Raw genomic sequence first — 20,329 nt, 5'->3', positions numbered from 1 at the left:
ATGGAGGAACTAAATATTGCAGTTTATTCAATTTTTTATTATACTCTGTTTAAGGAAATATTGTGGTTGTGACCTCTATCTTTGACTAGCAGTTACATGAAATAAATCTTCTCAATTTTTTTTAAATAAAAATTTTATTTTATTAAATCACCGTGTGGAAGATTACAATGCTTTCAGGCTTAGGTCTCAGTTATACAATGCTGAAACAACCATCCCTTCACCAGTGCCCATATACCACCACCAAAAAAAAACCCACAGTACACCTCCCATCCTGCCCACCCCCACACCCCCCCGCCTTGTAACTGATAAATTTCACTTTACTTTCTATTTACTTTGGTTACATTCAATATTTCAACACAAACCTCACCATTATTATTAGGAGCACCCCACTAGAGTCAGACCTGTTGTGAAGAGAAATGAGGTCTCGAGGCCGCAGTAGCGGCGGCGCAGTTTTGTATTTCTGTACTTTAACAACTAAGTCCAGGGAGATTTCTCCAGGATATTGGATCATTGCAAGCTTGTAAACCCCATCTGTGGTCGTCATAATATGGCGGCCCCCACGCCCTTCATCCCCGGGAAGGGACAGGCGAGAGAGAGAAATACCTTTCCCCTCCCGCGCGGGCATGGGGTCGCAGCTTAGTTCTCTGGCTGGAAACAATCTGCTACGAGCAGTCCATGTTGTAGTTGGTTCAGCTGGGTCTGGATTCACGTGGGTGCAGCTGCGGAGGAGCCGCACACGCGTGAGGCCCACGGGGTCACATCTCGGCAGCGGTTGTATTCACTTTCTGAGCTCTCTTCTTCCTTATAGGAGAAGATAAAACATGAGAAAGAAAGAATCCATTCTGAATTTACGAATCTTCACACATTCCTGCACCAGGAGGAGGAGTTACATATGTGTCGACTGGAGAAAGAAAGAGAGCAGAAACTGAGCAGTCTGCAGGGCAATGTAGCCCATCTGGACAATAAAGTACAGGAACTCAGGAACCACATCCAGGAACTGGACAAGAAATGTCAGGACTCACCACAGAATTTGCTGCAGGTGAGTCTGAGCACTTGGAGGAAACAGAGTAGATGCCTCATTCCTATGCTAGTCAGAGCAGAATAGTGAGCAATATGGAAGATTAACAAGACCCACTTCCTCAGTTCAAACTCTTTCTCCCTTTAACTCTCCTTGTTCAGCATGACACCCTGGAGTTCTGGCTGAGATGCATGAACTTTTAGATTTCACCTTTTCTTATTGTACGTGTACAACAGTTCTTTATCCACTATGTGTTCTTGGGTATTTGGGATGTTTCTAGGTCTTAGCCATTGTGATTGACACCATCATAAAAACAGAAAAGCAGATATATTTTTAAATTGATATAATTATACTCTTTGGAATGATCCCCAGGGCTGGAAAGCCTAGATTTTTATGGAACCTCAGTTCTTAGTTTTGGGGGGGTCTCCTCTACAATTGTGCGTCTGTATGCCATTTTAGCTTCAAAGCAAGCAAACACTGTGTGTATTACAAAAAAATGCCACTGTTTCTTACAACTTTCACCCATTTTGTTTTCTTATTGTCTGCTTTTTCAAGTAGGTTTTTTCTTTTTCCTTTCAAAGGAGTCCAGTTAGTGTTTCTAATAAGTTTGGTTTAATAGTTAGGAACTTCTTTAGCTTTGCTTTCTTTACAATTTTGTTTCATTCCTTCAAGTTTGACTGATGACTTAGTTGGATTGAGTATTCTTACAGAGTTTTTGTTTTATGCAACTTGTTCACTGTGTCTAACCATTCTTTACTAGCATAGATAATTTCATTTCTATGGCAGTTTCTTTATATATGTGTATTATTCTTATTGTGATGCTCTCAAGATTCTATTTCTATCTCTTTGGTGCATTTATCATTTTACACTGTCTTAGTTATTTTATCTAGCTTAGTTTTGTTTTCCAGGAGATGAAGGTCACCAAACAACTAGTGGGGACATAATATTAATAATAGAAAATAGATGAATGAGTTGGGAAAATAGCCCAGTAGATGCCAAATGGGGTGTTGATGGATATTTTTATGGACTGCTAAAAAGTTTTGTTGGTGAATGTATCTAAGATCTACATTGAGAGCATATCTTAAGTGTCAGACAGGTTGAAGTACTTTGAATTAAATAAGTCTGTGAAGAAGTGCCTGTAATTATTGTCTCATGATTCAGACACAAAAATGGGATTCAGGTGACTTTACTGAGTTCAAAGAGCTTGCAAGGTACACGAGGCTAGGATTCAAGTCTTTGACCTGGATTGAAACCATTCATAGTATTCTTTTAAAATGAATATATTTTCTGTTTCCTAGAGTTGGAGATGAAACTTCCAGCACTGCCATTGGTATAATGTTGCTAGTTTTGAGTCATTTTCAAAAATCTGTAAGAGTTGTTAAGTTTTCTGAAAATCTGCTATCTAGTGATTTTCCTTGCACAATGAAAAGCTGAGCTTTCTTTTACTTATTGTCAGTCACTCCTCAACTCTACCATTTTTAACCTTTGGAAGATATTTTCCAGCTCTGGTATCAGTGGAATATGTGAGGGATGCATAAAGCCTGTCCAGATCCTTTGACTCAGTGGCAGTCGTGAGTTAGCAGTTTTTGCCATGGAACCACTCGGTTTCACTTTTCCCAGTCAGATAAATGCATCTCTGTCTGTCTGTCTGTCTGTCTGTCTGTCTCTCCCTCTCTCTCCCTCATAACTTCCCTCTCTCTCTCTCTCCTTCCCTCCCTCTCTCTCTCTCTCTCTCTCCTGTTTTTCATCCACAATCAATGGTATTCAGGGAACATTATTGCTGCAGTTCTCAGGGTCCACAGAAGAACATGTGGGGATTGAATCTGACCCTCCCCCGTGCAAAGCATGACTTCAGCCCTTTACAGTAGCTCTACTACCAGGTGATCAATATTTCTCGCACATTCTCATTTGGCTCTGTCTTTTCCTTTATTGCTTAGGTTATTTTACCTTTTGATCTTACTCAAGTTTGAGGTAAAACCACCACAAGTACTACAACATTCCTGACTCTCAGGAAAACTTCCTTGGTCATTGCCCTTGGCTATAGACAGTTATTTTTCATTTTTGCACATAACAGTAGATCAAGGAAAGACCACTAACTGGAAAATTTGCCAGTTTTTTTTAATATAAAAACCAAATCTTGGGGACCGGAGCGATAGCACAGCGGGTAGGGCGTTTGCCTTGCACGCGGCCGACCCAGGTTCGATCCCCGGCATCTCATATGGTCCCCCAAGCACCGCCAGTAGTAATTCCTGAGTGCAAAGCCAGGAGTAACCCCTGAGCATCGCTGGGTGTGACCCTAAAAGCAAAAAAAAAAAAAAACAAATCTTGGGGCTGGAGTGATAGCACAGTGGGGTAGGGTGTTTGCCTTGCACGAGGCCAACCCAGGTTCGATTCCCAGCATCCCATATGGTCCCCCAAGCACCATCAGGAGTAATTCCTGAGTGCATGAGCCAGGAGTAACCCCTGTGCATTGCCAGGTGTGACCCAAAAAGAAAAAAAAAAACAAGTCTTTATTTCAGAGTTGCAATATTACTCCTCCAGTATTCAAGCATATATATTTAATAGCTAAATTTGGTATCATTCTACTCAGCTAGAAGTAAGTACCAGAATAAATACTAATGTGATACAGTGCTGGAGTGATAGCACAGCAGGTAGGGCATTTTGCCTTGCATGCAGCTGACCTGGGTTTGATTCCCAGCATCCCATATGGTCCCCCAAGCAGCTCCAGGAGTAATTTCTGAGTGCACGAGCCAGGAATAACCCCTGTGCATCGCTGGGTGTAACCCAAAAATCAAAAAACATATAGATATATATTCTAATATGATGTCCTTATCACATTAGTTAGAATGTCAGCAAGGTCAGATTGTTTAGAAGGTTGGCAAGGTCAGATGCTCAGAAGGTTGGGAGAAGTCAGAAGATTTTGAGATTATGAGGTCGCCAAGGTTGCCACGGTCACAGGGTTAGAAGAAGTCAGAAGAAGAAGAGATCAGAGACGGAAGAAGACAATGGCAGCCAACTAGAGAGCAGGAGACAGAGAGAGTGAGACAGCACAATGGCACAGGCAGAAGACAGAGGACCTAAGAGAAGAGCACAATGCCAAGGTTAGAAGTAGAAGATGGAAGTTAGGAAAGGACAGACTGTCGAGTCTGGAGAGGAGAGACCGAGACCGTAAATGGAGAGCAGAGGAGAGACTACAGAGACGGACAGAAAAGAGCACAACGGCACACATAGAAGCAGAGCACGAAGGAAAAGATACAGAGAGCACGGCAATGAAGAGAAGACAAGAAGGTGAGGAGGAAAACTGAGCCTTTGGAGACTTTGAGGTCCGTGAAGAGAATAGGATGAGGGAACTCTGATTACCAAAACTATGGCCTTAATTATGACTATGACGGCACCGTAAAGGGAGAAATCAGACGACGCCTCTGCATCCTGCCTGCACCTGGCCTGTGTGCGGGCCTGCCTGCATGACAGCCCACCTTTGCTTATTTCTTATTTCTTATGTGTATCTGTTGTTGAATTGAGGTGAGAAAACTCAACAGTTGGCCATAGGTGAGCCAAGCATCCCTATACTATCTCTCTGGCCTCAGCATTTGATTTTTAAATATAATTACTTACACCATTTATCATTTTCTAAAAATTAATATTTTATTTGGATAAGGACTTGTCATATTAGTATTAGTGGAAAGGCAAGGACATTAATTTAACATTAATTAATAAAATTAATTAATTCCATTAATTAATTATTATTAATGGAAAGCAAAGGAAAATTTGCTAATTGCTCTATGTTCTGTTGGGAGAAGGACTATTATTTCTCTAGAGGTAGGACACCGACGTAAATATACTCAATATGTCATTCCTTCTCTTCTCACCTTGTAGTCTATTATTCAATGTCAGGAAAAAGTTCTCTGGAGCTCTTGATAGGCTCAATCTATCTATTTTACAGATGAGGAAATGAAATCGGAGTTGTGCCAATTTTGAGGGTCGCATAATTGTATGATATAAAATTGGAACCAGAGTTCGTGCTGATAACCAATTCCCAAAACTCAACTGCCACTCACAAAATAATTCACAGTAGGTTTTTGTTTCCAGTCATCAATACTGGTGAGGAGGATGCTTAGGGCTACTTCCACAAGAGTTGATCCTACCATGAGAAATTGATTGAAGGTCATTCACTTAAAATGTATCCTAGGGAAAGGCAGTGAGGATACAAAGAAGCAGGTAAAGAAATAGGAAAGGACCAATTCTATCGATGACTTCAGACAATGTTTTAGTATCTCAGACTACATCTCAGTCTTATCTCATGGAGATTCCAAGATTTAAAATGACACTGCTAAGGATTCCCCAGTCAGAGCTTGGACTTCTCAGTCCCTGTGTCAGTCAGTCAGGAGTTTCAAATCCCATGAGGAGATGAAATTTTATTTTTCTGTCCAGAGGATCAAGAGAAATTTTTGGAAGGAAAATACAAAATAATACATCAGAGGTAAAGATGCCAAAACTGAAGTTGATTTTGGGGATCTGATTTGGTCATCAACAGATAATAAGATCCTTGAGACAGCATACATTGCTTGCCAAACTTTTATGCACTCACCTGGATCATCTGGGTCTTCTCTGTCCCTTTCTCCCCAGTGCTGAAGTTTGAATTCAGGACCCCACACTTTTCAAGCATGTACTCTACCATGACCCGTATCTCTGGCCCTGCTTAGTCTTTTTCACTTACATATATCCCTCTCCATATCTCTCTATGGCTGTCTCATTTATTCTTCATGTCTTTGAAACTCTACAAAGAAGCAGTCTGTGCTCTTTTTATTTAAAATAGGTCTAATATCCACTCAGTCTTTAGCCTCTGACCCAATTTATCTATTAATTTTGTTGTGTGGATTACTGCCTACCTATTTGTATGTTTAGTATCTATTAAGTAGACCAAAATTTTTCATTTTTATCTTTAGTCTTATAATTCTTGACACAAGTGATTTTAATATCTGTATTTGTTGAATAACAATGAATAGATGGGTAAAAATCATAAATCTCCTGTGGTGAAATAATTTGTCTTCAATTCTTTGAGCATATTGGGTTTGGACATGGGGGTCAGTCTTCAGAAGAGGAAACTCAGCTATAATTTCTTTTCTTCTTTCTCCTTTTCAGTAAAGCAAGGTAGTTTTTCATTGAAACTTACAAGAAATATGAGAGAGCAAGAGGGTAAATGTGTCAAAGGGAAAACACCGGCTTGATGAACAAGCACAGCTATAATTTCTTGGGATGTTGCTTACCCTCACCATTCTTTTCCTCAAGGTCTCCTTTTTTGTTTGGGGGGCACATCTGGCAGTGCTCAGGGCTTATCCTGACTCTGCACTCAGGGATCACTCCTGGAAGCTCAAGGGACCAAATGAAGTGCCAGGATCTACCCCAGGTGGTGGTGTTCAAGGCAAGCACATGTACTATCCCTCCAGTCCCATCAAACATTCATTTAATTGGTTATTCTTCTTAAAATTATCTCATAATTCTCTCATATACATTTCATAATTTTTATTCTTTGTTTTATCTCTACTTTACTGATGGGTTCCTATATCTTATTTTCCTGGACACTGATTGGTTCCTGGGCATCTGTCACTCATCTGCTGAAACCTTTTAAGTTCACATATTTCAATATACTTCCCACCCTGTCTAATAGATTATCTTGCTTTATTAGAGATCTTTGCTTTTGTTTCCCTTAATTCATTGAGGCTTACAATTGTTACTTTAAGAAAATTATCGCCATTTACAATTTTCAACTCAAAGAAAATGAGTGAAACAGTCCTGCTTGCTAGGGAACTTTTCCGGGCTTTTGTCTTCACCCAACATTTTGAGTGGGCTTTCAAACTTCTTAATTTGTGTCACCACGCTGTGAAATTTAGGGGTGAGGCTCTGGTGTTTTGCTATCTGGAATAACAAGTCCAAGGTTGACTTATGTCCTCCAACTCCACAGGAAACTTGTGGAGCAAGGTTTGTGCTACAACCAGCCACTGCCAAGACTGTGCTGTACTCAGAGGCAATGCCCTTGCCCTTCACAATTCCACCTCACACTGTTGCCTCGAACCTTGAGTTTAGGCACTTGTGCACCACCTCTGAGCCAGGCTTCCTTATTTCTTGCGTAAAGCCTGCTGTGAGTCTGACTGAATCCTTGACGCAGATGTACTGAGGTTGTGGGTATGGGAACAGGAGGGAGGGAACACGGTCTTTGATGCTTTGTAGTCACAGTACACAGGCAGTTGGAGCTGTCTACACACCACTCAGGCAAAATGTTGGTGGTGCCCCATCTGCCTGGGGACACAGCTGTACGCTCCACTATAAATATTAGCCTGAGACCCTTTCATGCCCAGATCCATCTCTCCTCTCGGTCTTGTGAAGAAATTGATGCGTAAACATGTGGGAGAAGTTTCTGCACACTGTTTTGTTCCCCCTGGGCCTGACTGTTAAGTCAGCTTCATCTGCTTCCATGCTTGGGCCTCATTTCTTGAGTTCATTACTATTCTGAAGGCTCTCACCCAAAAACATGCCCAGAGCCATTTACTGGTTGCTGTTATGCACTTCCACTGTGGACCACACATACAATCTTTGGTCATGTTTTTGGTCTATTAAATTTTGCACCTGTCTGATTCACAAGACACCTTTTCCCTCCATCTTGTCTCATCTGCTGCCTGTAGATTTTTCTAGTTCCACCTAGAAAACAGAACTGGAGGTTATATCATAGTTTATGATTATAGTACAACTGTTCCACCATCATGTGGTACGTGCTATCAACACCTAAGCATCTCAGCCACATAGATTCTGCATGGACTCAGAAATCTGACCCTTTATGAAAAGCAGTGTCCAATGTTGACTCTATCTAAGGAAATCACATCATTGAAAGCAAGCAGTACCCTGGGTATCCTTCTGATCCCTTTGTCAAATACCTAGGTTGATGCGTTTTCAGAAACCTAAGATCCCCACAGCCTCCTGTAAGGAAGACAGCTGATGGAGAGATTGTTAAGGAGGCAGTAATATGCATCGCCAAGGGACTCATGTGGGAATCATCCTATTAGAAATCCTTCAAAGTCAACAGATAGGGGCTCAATGGTGCCTCAACAGGAATGAACTTACACTGTACCTGAAACCTTGGTTCCATTCCCACCCTTGGGTTCCCTTACCTTACATCCCTGCCCCACATGCCTTTCTCCATGAAGTTCAGATGCTCCTACACTCACCTCTGCTTTTGTTTCTCTACAGGATATAAAAGACACCTTGAGCAGGTGAGTGCCCCATATCATCAGTGTGGGCAGGGAAGGGAATGGGCATAGAGACATGGATGGAAGGAGTCACTGAAGGAATCTCTGATCTCTGCTTATTCTAGGAACTCAGCTATCAATCTGGAAAAACCAGAGGATATTTCTTTGAAGGTGCATACTGTGTGCAATGTCTCTGCACTTTACTTTAGTGTGAGAAAAGTTTTAAAGTGCTATCAAGGTACGTTGATTTAAGAATCCTTGTTAATATTTTATTTAACTTTCAGTGTAATGGGAGAAATGTAGGTGATTATTATGGAATGTGCTGTAAGTGACGTTAAGGACCTTGACCCAGTAACACATTTTAAAATCCCAAAGCTGAGTTTTCTCTTTCTATAATTCTCTTTAATCATTGTTTTCTATGTTTCTCTAATTTCTTATAAAAGCCAAAAGTTATGGAAAGAGAAAGATTTTTAAAAATTGAGGACTAATCTAAGGACCAGAGAGGAAGCTCACTGGGCTGAGATCAAGCCTCGTGTTCAGAATGTCCAGGTAGTGCCAACACTGAAGGGGAGACAGCCTGGCATCTGGGGGCCTTGCCCTGATCAACGCCTGGAGTGACCGGGCCCCTGCATCTGCTTGGAGTCCCAGCTCCAAAATTCTGCCTTAGCACTGATGTGCACTTTCATGTGTATGATTTTATTGTTATTCAATTTTACAGAGGTTCATACTATGATTGAAAAACTCTTCTCTTTCTGAATAGATAAAAATTTAAATTTATCTCTCAATTATTTGTCTTTAAGCTCATTTAAGCTTAGGGTCAAAAAAGCAGTGTGTATGGTACAACTTATTTAATTTTTTAAAAAATTATGTGTATTCATTTGGGTTTTTAAAAAAAATTAATTATGATGTGACATCTGATTGTCTCTTTGGCTTTTCCCTGGCTTTATATTCAGTGATCACTCCTGATAGCGCTCAATAAACCATACGTGGTAGAGGGAATCGAACCCGAGACAGCCCAGTTTGAGGCAAGAATCTTAATCACTATGGTATCTCTCTGGCACTATTTAAGTTTTTGAACTTTCTTCACATTGACACATTGGATTTTTCCCACTCGTTTAGGTAATATCAACTGAAACCCAACTCATTGGGTAGTCAGACTCATGATAAGAACTGCATGGAGAGAATCTAATTAAGGGATTATAAAGATGAGAAGTAGGGTAGAGAACAAGGAATAGTCCATCACCCAAGGCAGGAATGGGTAGACAACCATCATTGACCTGAGCCCCAAGTGGCAGGTAGAGGGCGCTGTGAGGGTGGGAGAGTGTGACAGGGGAGAGGAATGCAGAGCCTGCCAGTCAGCATGGGAGGGCCTTGTGTACTTCACACTGCTACTCAGTTGCTTTGTGCCTCAGGGCCTTCTCCTCTGCTTCCTGATAGTTGAAATAAGCAGAGAGAGATAGGGAAGAGGGCCCGGGTGATGTGTCCACAGCGGTCAGTCTTTCAGGGAGAGAGCCAGATGGGAAAAGTGGGTAAAGACCAGCAGGGATTTGAGGAACACTGAGAACATCCATCAGAGGAAGCATTCCTGCATAGGCAGTTGAAGTTTCTGGGAAATCAGTCCAACTCCTTGTACTTAACTTGGTAACCCAGTGAGTGCTTGACACATTCTGAGTGGTTCTTATGGTCCAGGTTTGAACACCGGCACCCCATGGTCCCCCAAACACCATCAGAAGAAATTCCTGAGTGCAGAGTCAGAGTAAGCCTGAGAATTGCCAGAAAATGGCCCTAATAAGCAAAACACAAGACTGTCTATTGATACACTTAATTTTGAAAATTGTATTATATAGTCTGGATCACACTTAAGTTTATGGTATATTTTCATATTTTTCCAACTATTATCATGTAGTTTTCATAAAGATTATCCTAGGTTTATTACATTTTAGTAATTTCTATAGAATACCAGTATTCTAACATAAGAAATTAGAGTAAGCTTTAAAGTCCATGGAACTAGCATGTGTTTGCGACATGGGTAAAATCTATGGGACTAGCATGTGTTTGTGACCTGGACAAATTCTAGGTGTTTAATCACAATCTATGATACTAGTTGTCTTTTTTCCTTTTCTGATACAGAAATTGTAATTGTTAAAGATGAAACAGTCTTATTTCTGCCTTGATATTCCATGATTTCTCAAGAAATGGGCTTTGAAAATGATAGAAAACATAGAGATTCTGGTTAGTTTTATTCCTCAGTTTTATAAGCGAGAGACAAGGATGATGATCTTATTATTCCTAAAACACTTAGGGTTAATACCCAACACCCCCATCCCACCAGGAGTGATCCCTAAAGCACAGAGCCAGGAGTAAGCCCGGAGCACCACTGAGTGTGGACTCCAAATAAAAACAAAACAAAAAAAGCAAGTCTTTTGGCACTGAGGAACAGTACAATGGGTAGAGTGCTTGCCTGGACCCCACCAATCCCCAACATGTCAAAAAGTACACTGCCAGGAATGAGTCCTAGCACAGAGACAGCTCTGAGCACTGCCAGGTATGACCTCTCCTCAAAAAGAAAGAAAGAAAGAAAGAAAGAAAGAAAGAAAGAAAGAAAGAAAGAAAGAAAGAAAGAAAGAAAGAAAGAAAGAAAGAAAGAAAGAAAGAAAGAAAGGAGGGAGGGAGGGAGGGAGGGAGGGAGGGAGGGAGGGAGGGAGGGAGGGAGGGAGGGAGGGAGGGAGGGAGGGAAAGAAGGAAGGAAGGAAGGAAGGAAGGAAGGAAGGAAGGAAGGAAGGAAGGAAGGAAGGAAGGAAGGAAGGAAGGAAGGAAGGGAGGGAGGGAGGGAGGAAGGAAGGAAGAAAAAGAAAATTAAAAAATCAAATCAAGCCTTTCATTCTTTTTTTTTTTCCCAGAAAATGTGACTCTGGATCCAGTTACTGCTCATCAAGATTTATGTCTGTATCACAATCCAACAACAGTGACTTCCTTTGGAAACTTATTGATGTTTGAAACTCCTAGACAATTTAGTGCCTTTCCCTGCATCCTGGGCCATGAGCACTTCACCTCAGGAAGACATTACTTTGAAGTGGATGTGAGAAAAGGAACCAAGTGGAGTGTAGGAGTTTGTCTGGAAAATGTGCCATGGGACATTGACATTGAACGACAGCCTCAGTCTGGGTTCTGGGTCATCAGAATGGCAAAGGACAAGGGCAACTTAGTCCTTACTTATCCCCCAATCACCCATCCTCTGATGGACCAACCTCAAATCGTAGGGATTACTCTAGACTGTGACGCTGGGATCATATCCTTCTACAATGCAACTACTGGTTCCCACATCTACACCTTCCCAAAGGCCTCCTTCTCTCATGCTCTCAGACCTTACTTTGAGGTTCATCCATTTTCTTCTTTGTCCCTGATTTCCTCAAATGAGTAAGAAAAAAAAGAGTCTTGTTATAGTTAAACCAGCATAGGAAGTAGTTGGTAAATCCAGGTGTGAACAGAAACTGGGTCTAATTTTCTTCCTGGTTGTTTCCCCAGACCTAGATATTAGCTAGAACATTTGAAGTGAAAAAAAAAAATCCTGCATAAGAGAAAGTAGAGAAAGAGCAAGAGGGAATGCATCTGCCTCAGAGGGGGGAGGAGGGGTGCAACGGGGTGGAGGGAGGGATACTGGAGACATTGGTGGTGGCAAATGCAATAAAATAATGTATATTCAGGCAGCAACACAAAAGATAATTAGTCTGCACTATAGTGGAATAAAGCGAGATATTGCTACTGTATTGCATGTCTTGCATAGCGTGTCTCCTCTCTTCCCTTTCCATGATTTCAGATTTCTTTTTTTGTCTTTTTGGGTCCCACCTGGTGATGCACAGGGGTTACTCCTGGCTCATGCATTCAGGAATTGCTCCTGGAGGTGCTCGGGGGACTATATGGGATGCTGGGAATCAAAGCTGAGTTGGCCACATGCAAGGCAAACACCCTACCCACTGTGCTATTGCTCCAGATGTTACTGGTGCCCGCTCAAGCAAATTGATGAACAATGGGAGTACAGTGCTACAGTGAAGTGCTACATATACAAAACAAATAGGCCTGAACTTATTTGTTTTAAAAATAGCTTTGCTTTCAACTATTTTGAAAAGTAAATAGATTTCTTTTCAAAAGTACATTCTGTAAGGTTTGTTTGACCCAATTGGCCCTGCTCAGGACCAAATAGTGATCAGCTGACGGGATAGCAACATTCCGGGAGTCAGAGATCCCTTGGCCTCAGCATGAAGTCAGGACTGTGGCCCACCTGGCCCCAGATGCACCCAGGTTGCATTCCATGCTTCCTCCCATGGACCCCACAGGTGACAGAAGTCCAGACCAGATGCACCAGTCCCACTGGCCTGCTCCCTTTTCCTGCCCAAGACAAGATAAAATCCCACTTAGCCTTTCCTGGGGCACAGCTCAACCCCGTCCTCACCAGGGACTGGTAGGGGCCACCTGGAAGCAAACCCCAGTAAACTACCCTTATTTCTCCACTTTATTCATCTCTGTCCCTGCTGTGCCTTGTGAGGGCACAGGCAACCTCTCACCTTCCATGTCAGACTTCCTTTTTGATCCTGCCTAAATTGACTGCTGAGAGCCACTGGTCAAGTGAGAGAAAGCAGGAACAACTATGACGGAGAATGTCACTAATAGTTCAGTGGGTAGGGCATTAGTAAAGCCAGGACTAATTCCTGAGTGCAGAGCCAGATGTAACCCAGGTAATTGCAGGTTGTGACCTAAGATGACAAGAAAAGGAAGGAAGGAAGGAAGGAAGGAAGGAAGGAAGGAAGGAAGGAAGGAAGGAAGGAAGGAAGGAAGGAAGGAAGGAAGGAAGGAAGGAAGGAAGGAAGGAAGGAAGAGAAAGAGAGAAAGAGAGAAAGAAAGAAAGAAAGAAAGAAAGAAAGAAAGAAAGAAAGAAAGAAAGAAAGAAAGAAAGAAAGAAAGAAAGAAAGAAAGAAAGAAAGAAAGAAAGAAGGAAAGAAAGGAGGAAAAGAGGAAAGAAAGAGGAAAGAAACAAAGAAACAAAGAAAGAAAAGAAAAAGGGAAAGGAGCATCAGGCCAGCCTCTGTTTTAGGGAGGGTTTATATATATGTATAAAATATGTATATATTTTTTTGCTTTTGGTTCACACCCTGCGATGCACAGGGGTTATTCCTGGCTCTGCACTCAGGAATTACCCCTGGTGGTGCTCAGGGGACCATATGGGATGCTGGGAATTGAACCCAGGTCGCCGTGTGCAAGGCAAACACCCTCCCCACTGTGCTGTCTCTCCAGCCCCCTAGGGAGGGTTTATATTGGTGTTAAAGAGGTTTGGTGGAGGGTTGTTTTCTAGCACCAGGTTCATGTAGGCAGTCTTTGGTTGTCGGTTCCAGGAATTCAGAGATGAGAAATCTCAGGGGCTACAGAGGAACTGCATATGCAGAGTTCAAAGTGTTTTTCTCTGGGACAACAGCTTTGTGTTAGAAACTAATATATTTTTGAGTACTGAAGTATCTGCCTTAACAAGTTAAAAATTATAGTAAGAATTTCTGTGATGCCCCCAAATCACATGAATAGACAGAACAATTTAAATAAAATATTAATAAATCATTGAATATTATAAAATTAATTTTGTTTTTGAGGGTATCACCGGGCGATGCTCAGGGGTTACTCCTGCTGTGCACTCAGGAATCACTTCTATGTGCTTGGGGATCATAAGGGATATGGAAGATCTAAAGCCCCACAGCAGACCCACAGCCTTTCCCCACAGCACAGAGTGGTGGCTCCCAGCTGACAACACTCCCTCTGGCCATTAGTGGTTCCCGCGCTGTCCTGAGCACTGAGTCCTGCAGAGGGACAGCGAGGAGGAAGGAGACAGAGCAGAGACAGTAGGAGGGGCTGGGGTGGGCTGTGCCTGATGCCCAGGAGCCCTGTCCTGGGCACACCCGTTTCCCCACATCCTTCTGGGCTGCTTCGAACAATCAGGGACCTAAAAGAGCCAAGACAAGCTGACCAGGAAGACTCCTGGGTTCCCCTGGGCCTTCGTGGCAAAAGTGCCAAGGTCTGAAGTCGGAGTCTGGGAGCTGAGCTGTGGCTCCTGCTTAGACTCGCCTGAGGACACAGAACAGTTTCCCGGTTATGACTTGTCCCTCTTACTGCTCAAGAGGGTCTTCAAGTACCTGCCCCCTAACCTGAGGGCAAGCTCAGCAGGAAACACACTGGCAACTTCTCTCAATTCCTGCCCCAACCCTACAGGCCCCCGCCCCCCACAGTGGTTTCGTTTCTGGGTTTAATCCAGTGGGAGTGAACTTCCTTGTCAGGCCTGAGAGAATCGCAGCTACAGAGACATCAGGGAACAAGCTTGTGCTGTCTGCTGTGTGGAGAAGGTACTGACACTCAGGACGGATTCTGCTCTGTGTGGGGGGGTGGGGGGGCGGGAGGGGTGTAACATCTGGGCAGCGTCTGGACTTTGCTTTCTTGTTCTTTCAGGAGACTCCATATCTCCTCTCAGCAGGGTGGGGATGTGAGGCCAATGAAGGTGTTCACTCTGGGGGCTCAGAGGAGGAGAGGGGCTTCTACAGGCCACAGTGCCCCTTAGGCCTTTGATGAAAGTTCCTACAGGAGACCCTCCTGTCTGCAAGGGAAGAGTTCTGTGATGAGAGAGAAATTGCCTTTCTAGTAACTTCGGTTGAATCCCGGTTTTTCATCTCAGCACTGCCTGTTGAAGGGAACGTTTGCTTTATCCTTCCTCTACTCCCCTCCCCACCAACTCTCCGCACTGGGATTGGGGCACATGCCCAGCTTCCAAAAGCTGCTGCAGCTGTTATGGCGGGACAGAGTCCAGCTCCTGAACTCGCTTTCCTGTCTCTGCCTGTAAGATCCTCCCTCGTGAACTCTAGGGAGGACCATAGACCAGGCCTTTCCCATTGCTTCACCCCTTACTACATCCTAGAACAGCTAACATGCTGACTTCCGGTCACCCTGAACCTCTTTCAAAGACCAAGTCAGCCTGCAAAAGCCATAGTCACTTCCTGATTCTCAGGACTCTGCTTGCAGGACTACCTCTGCAGCTCTTTGAATTCTTGTCCCTTCGGGTCAGGCAGTATGACAGGAAAGGACACCCTGTCCCTTGGTTGCTTTGTTAACTGGTTCCTTCTGGTGGGAGCTCAGGTAACCACCTCTGTCATCTACATAAACAACATCAAAAGTGTCTTTGTCCTGGGCCACAGTCCCACAGTTACGTGGGGATCACCTGGTGTGTTTAGGGCTGATCATCATCTCCCTGGCTGGCCCAAGATGAATGAAGGAATGGGGGTCACAGGCTGGTTGGTAACCACGGCCATTTATTCAAGTCTGTGCTAATTATACAGAAATCATAAAGGGTTAGGAGGTAGCAATTATAGATAGTGTGATTGAACGTCATCATAAACATTGGACAGATGGAAAGCCCTTCCTTCAGGGGAAGTTCTTCTAGGAGATTCAACCAAGGACAGGATCTCATCTAGGGGCTCCAGCACTCTAACTCTAGATTCCTACTAGGAGATGTACCCAAGGGTGCAATTCCATCTTAGAGTGTATTGCTTTCTCCTTTTCTTTACTAGCAATTAATTGAAAAAAATCATAGTAAATATACTTTTTTATATAATGTAAGAGCACTGCTATTTATTCAGCCATTGATTAAGCTGATTGAATTGGGCATGAACTCCACATTACTTTTTTTTAAATTTTTTAATTCTATAAGTTAGTTCACAATGTTCAATTATATTCAATATTCAAACACCAATCACACCACCATCGCACCTTCCCACCACCAAATTTAGTACACTTCCATCCCAAACCGCAATCCCTGTCCCAAAGTGCAACTGAAATAATATATTTTGTATCGTCTGTGATGAAGAACTGCTGAACATGCTTACAAAAAAGTGTCATGTAGGAAACAGTGTGTAGATTGTTCTATTTTGGCAGCAGCCATTATGACATTCTATAAGATATCACTAACATGTTGTTAAAGTTTGGGTGATGTGAGCTTTGGTGTAAATATCTGGGAATATGTATATATGCATATGTATATATTTCCCTCTATGATTTGTTGCCTACTAGCTAAACCCCATCAAATATGGTGTGGTAATTATGGAGAATGGGTGGAGAGTGTTTAATGATGTGTCACGTGGCCACGCAAACCAGGAGTATTTACTCATATGTGAAGCTCGGCCAAAGTGCATATGGCAGTGGTTAGGTTGTGGAGGATTTTGGCTGCCGGAGCTAGGTCCCTTGGGGCAGGGAGGGCTTTCACCTGCCCCCCTCTAGGGTGCCCCATGTAAAACAGCCTGGTGCAGAATTTGGTGGCATAGGTATGGGAGCCTCATGTTGTGCATCCTTTCAGGAGAAGCAGCCGTGTGATCTGGACAGTGGCCGATGACAAGATTATTTGGCACCAGCAGGATGTAGCTTATGGGTATGACCCCTGGGTCGCCGGAGAGTGGGGAAAGCAGGCAGAGGATCTCTGCTCCGGGTCCCATTGAGCCCAGAGTCCAAGGTCACAAATTTCCACATTACCTGGGTTCCACAGGACTTCACTCATGCGTGAAGCTCGGCCTGAGTGCATGGGAAGCAGCCTTAAGAATGGCAGTGGTTGGGTTGTGGAGGATTTTGGCTGCCATAACTGGATCCCTTGGGGTGGGGAGGGCTCTCGCCCGCCCCTCTCTCAGGCGCCCTGGTGAAGAAAGCCTGGCATGGGGTCAGGACATTCTCCCATGCTCTCTTTTGGAGCTTCAGTTTATAGTCTCTGGGTCTTAGCCTTTGATAAGATTACATGGCGCCTGGTGCAGTTTGTGGGTGTGACTGCCTAGCTACTGGAAAACTGGGGACCAGGGGGAGGAGGCCCAGTCCCTATCCAAGCGGGCCTGGAGCTCTCAGTCACGGGTTCCCCCCTACCTCTGGGCTACAGGCCCTAACCGCATCTTTTGATCTCTTTTGAGATTTATGGATCTCTGAAATAAGGCCAATATATAAGCTTATATAGCTGAGCCAGAGGTGTTTCGTGGGTGTGTCTCCCACATACCTAACTTTTGGCCCTTTAATTTCTTGGTAAACTTGACCTCAAGTTGTTTGGGTCTGACCAAAGGCACAGCAGCAATTTTGGGGTATCTGGAAGCCTGAAGGCACTATCAGGCTGCTGATGCACTCACATAAATATACTTCTTAATAATTTTTCTAGCCATTTTGTATGAACAGTTAGAGATATATTAAGGGTAGCCCTTCTGGGGGACATCACGTGATATCCCAAACTACAATCCTCGGCCTTAGTTTTTCCTAAGCCCAACAGTGTCCTTATTCAGTTACTTCTTTTAGAGTCATGTCAGAGTTTGTTCCATAACTGTGATCTGAACTTATGCTCTTAGCTTATTACATTTTTTATGGATCTTAAGCCAAGGTAGCTTACAGCTTACCCTGGGTTCATCCAAGTCCCTCAGCGTGACCCCTTTGTGGGGTGTTAGGAGAAAAGGGCAAGTGAGGCTTAAGTCAAGTAAGCATGATGGATGCCCAGAAGTAAATATCATTTGGAGTCAATTAAATCCCATGTTACAAAAGCAGAGCATTAACTCTTTTCCTATGTCTATACAAAAAGGACATTGCAGTAAAATAAACTATCTACACCTTCCCAAAAGCCTCCTTTTCTCATGCTCTTAGACCTTATGTTGAGGCTTACCCATTTTTTTCTTTGTCCCATAGTGCCTCAAAAAGTAAGATAAAAGAAAAGTCTCCTTCTAGTTAAAGCAGCATAGGAAGTACTTGATAAATCAAAAAAATTGGACCTTCTTCCTGGCTTTTTCCCACACCTGTAATATTACTTCAAACATTTATAATGCATAAAACTGCATTCAAGTAATGTATATTCAGGCAGTAATACAAAACACAATGAGTGTGCACTACAGTGGAATAAAGCAAGATATAGTGATTGCATCACATGTTTTGCATAGAGTGTTGCCTCTCCTGCCCTCTCCATGATTTCAGATCTTTAATTTCCTAGACAACCTAACAGACCAGTGAGCAGGATGACAGGAGCTCAGGAGGTTCGAGTTCTCTCTGCTTATTTGGTACCATATGAACTGAGTGGGAGGGAATAAGGAAAGCTGCAATTATACCAGCAAAAGCATAAAAAGGGCGATAACTCTTGTGACCATTGGCATGTTGGTGAATAATCTGAGCTGCAGCCCTGAATGAGAGAGTAAGTGCAGACAGTGACCAACCTAGCGGGTCCTGCCCAGTGAAGGGAGAGGGAAACGTCACGATTGACTTAGAGTGAGATGCTTCACATGGAGAGAAGATCCAGATTAAAACTGGATTTGGATGATGCTTCAGTACTGGGAAAGAAGTTGACATATACACACTGTGATAGCAGCACAAAACCTGAAATAATTTTAAATTTTCATAGCAGTTATTGTAGGCAGGATTGTGAAAAGTTTTTATTAGGACTCATATACCAAACAAAGAGGCCTGAGCTATTTTGTTTTCAAAATATCTTTGATTTCCACTATCTTGAAAACCAAACGATTTGTTTTCAAAAGGACATTCTGTTAAATTTGTTTGGACCAAATGGCCCTGCTCAGGACCAAATAAATAGCAATCAGCTGCAACATTCCAGGAGTCAGAGATCCCTCGGCCTCAGCATGGAAATCAGGACTCTGGCCCACCTGGCCCCAAAGGCTCCCAGGCTGCATTCCATGCTTCCTCACATGGACCCAAGGATGGCAGAAGGCCAGACCAGATGCACCTGTCCCACTGACCCCTGCTCCCTTTTCCTGCCCAAGACAAGATAAAATCCCACTTAGCCTTTCCCAGGGCACAGCTCTACCCCAGCCTCACCAGGGACTGGTAGGGGCCACCTGGAATTGTACCCCAATAAACTTCCCTTATTTCTCACTTCACATCTTTCTGTCCCTTGTTTTGTGCCTTGTGAGGTCTCTGACCTATCACCTTCCATGTCAGACTTTCTTTTTGCTGTGAGTCTTATAGCCTTTCTTTTGTATGCAAATTCCTACTTTGATCTTGCTGCTTTCAATATTCTGCCTTTCTCTTTGGCTTTTTTCATTCTGATTATACTGTCTTTTTGAATTTTTTCTATTTGGGTCTATTTTTCTGGGACCTTTCTGGTCTCTTGGATCTCAGTGCCTGCATTCTGCACTCTTCAACTCTGGGAAATCCTTAGCTATGATTTCTCTATCTAGGTTTTTTTATTTTTCATAAAATTTGTCTTCCTGTTATTCAGGAGCTCTAACAATTCCTTTTTTTTTTTTTCTCCTGACTTCATCCCATAGTTTTCTGACATGCTGTTTGTTACCTTTGAAGCTTCCTCCATCTTCTGTTGTTTCTTAGAGGTTTCTTGCCTCTCAGTTGAGCTTGGGTGCTCAAGTCTTCCTCATTGTGCTTAAATGTTCTGTTGTGCTGAGGAAAAATATCTGTAGTTAGCCCACTCTTCCTACAAAGGAGGGAAGTATACTTCTGATCCAAAAGGGGCCAGGCATGCTGGGAAATGTACACTGGTAGAGGGTTGGGTGTTGTAACACTATTTGAGTGAAACTGAATCATGAACAGTTTTGTAAGGGTCTACCTCACATTGATTTAAAAAAAAAAATTAAGGAGGAGGGGGCCAAGCTGTCCTCCAGGAGTCAACTTCATCTGGAAGTGCTGGAAGAGCAATCAGAGGTTCAGGAAATTTGGAGATGACTTGCTGAGAAGATGAAGGAGAAGCGTGGGGCTCAGTTTACCTTTTCACTTGAAAGTTCAAATCTTACATGGTTAGATTGCTTAGATTTTCAGATAAGAGTGTACTTGAGGGGACCAGTTCATGAAGGGCTCATTTTGGAACCCATCCTTTCTAAAAAGTTCCTTGTTCAAATTCTCTTTTAAAACTTCTTCTCAGAAATGAAGACAGTGGTGGAGTGTGGTCAGGAGCTTTACTGTCCCACCGCCAAGGCTGCAGCGACTTTTCCATCTGGGCATGTGCCTCAATCGCCACTGTGAAGAGTTTATGGGGAGGGAAGTAAAGGAAGGAGAAAGCACTGCAACAAACGTT

At 43.1% G+C, this 20,329-nt stretch overlaps 1 protein-coding gene across 1 annotated transcript in view; it reads left to right on the top strand.

Moving 5' to 3' along the window:
- Nucleotides 1-11,680, top strand: part of LOC101548462 (E3 ubiquitin-protein ligase TRIM38-like) — a 35,235-nt gene extending 23,555 nt beyond the window's left edge. The window contains exons 7-8 of the mRNA XM_055129462.1: nt 3,496-3,538; nt 11,266-11,680. Of these exons, the coding sequence (XP_054985437.1) occupies nt 3,496-3,538; nt 11,266-11,680 (458 nt within the window). The remainder of the gene's footprint in view (nt 1-3,495; nt 3,539-11,265) is intronic.
- Nucleotides 11,681-20,329: the final 8,649 nt, after the last annotated feature.

The sequence above is a fragment of the Sorex araneus genome, chromosome 2 (assembly GCF_027595985.1).
Source record: "Sorex araneus isolate mSorAra2 chromosome 2, mSorAra2.pri, whole genome shotgun sequence".
NCBI classification, from domain to species: Eukaryota; Metazoa; Chordata; class Mammalia; order Eulipotyphla; family Soricidae; genus Sorex; species Sorex araneus.
Note: the sequence above shows the minus strand (reverse complement) of the source record. Positions and strands in the feature narration are given on the sequence as shown.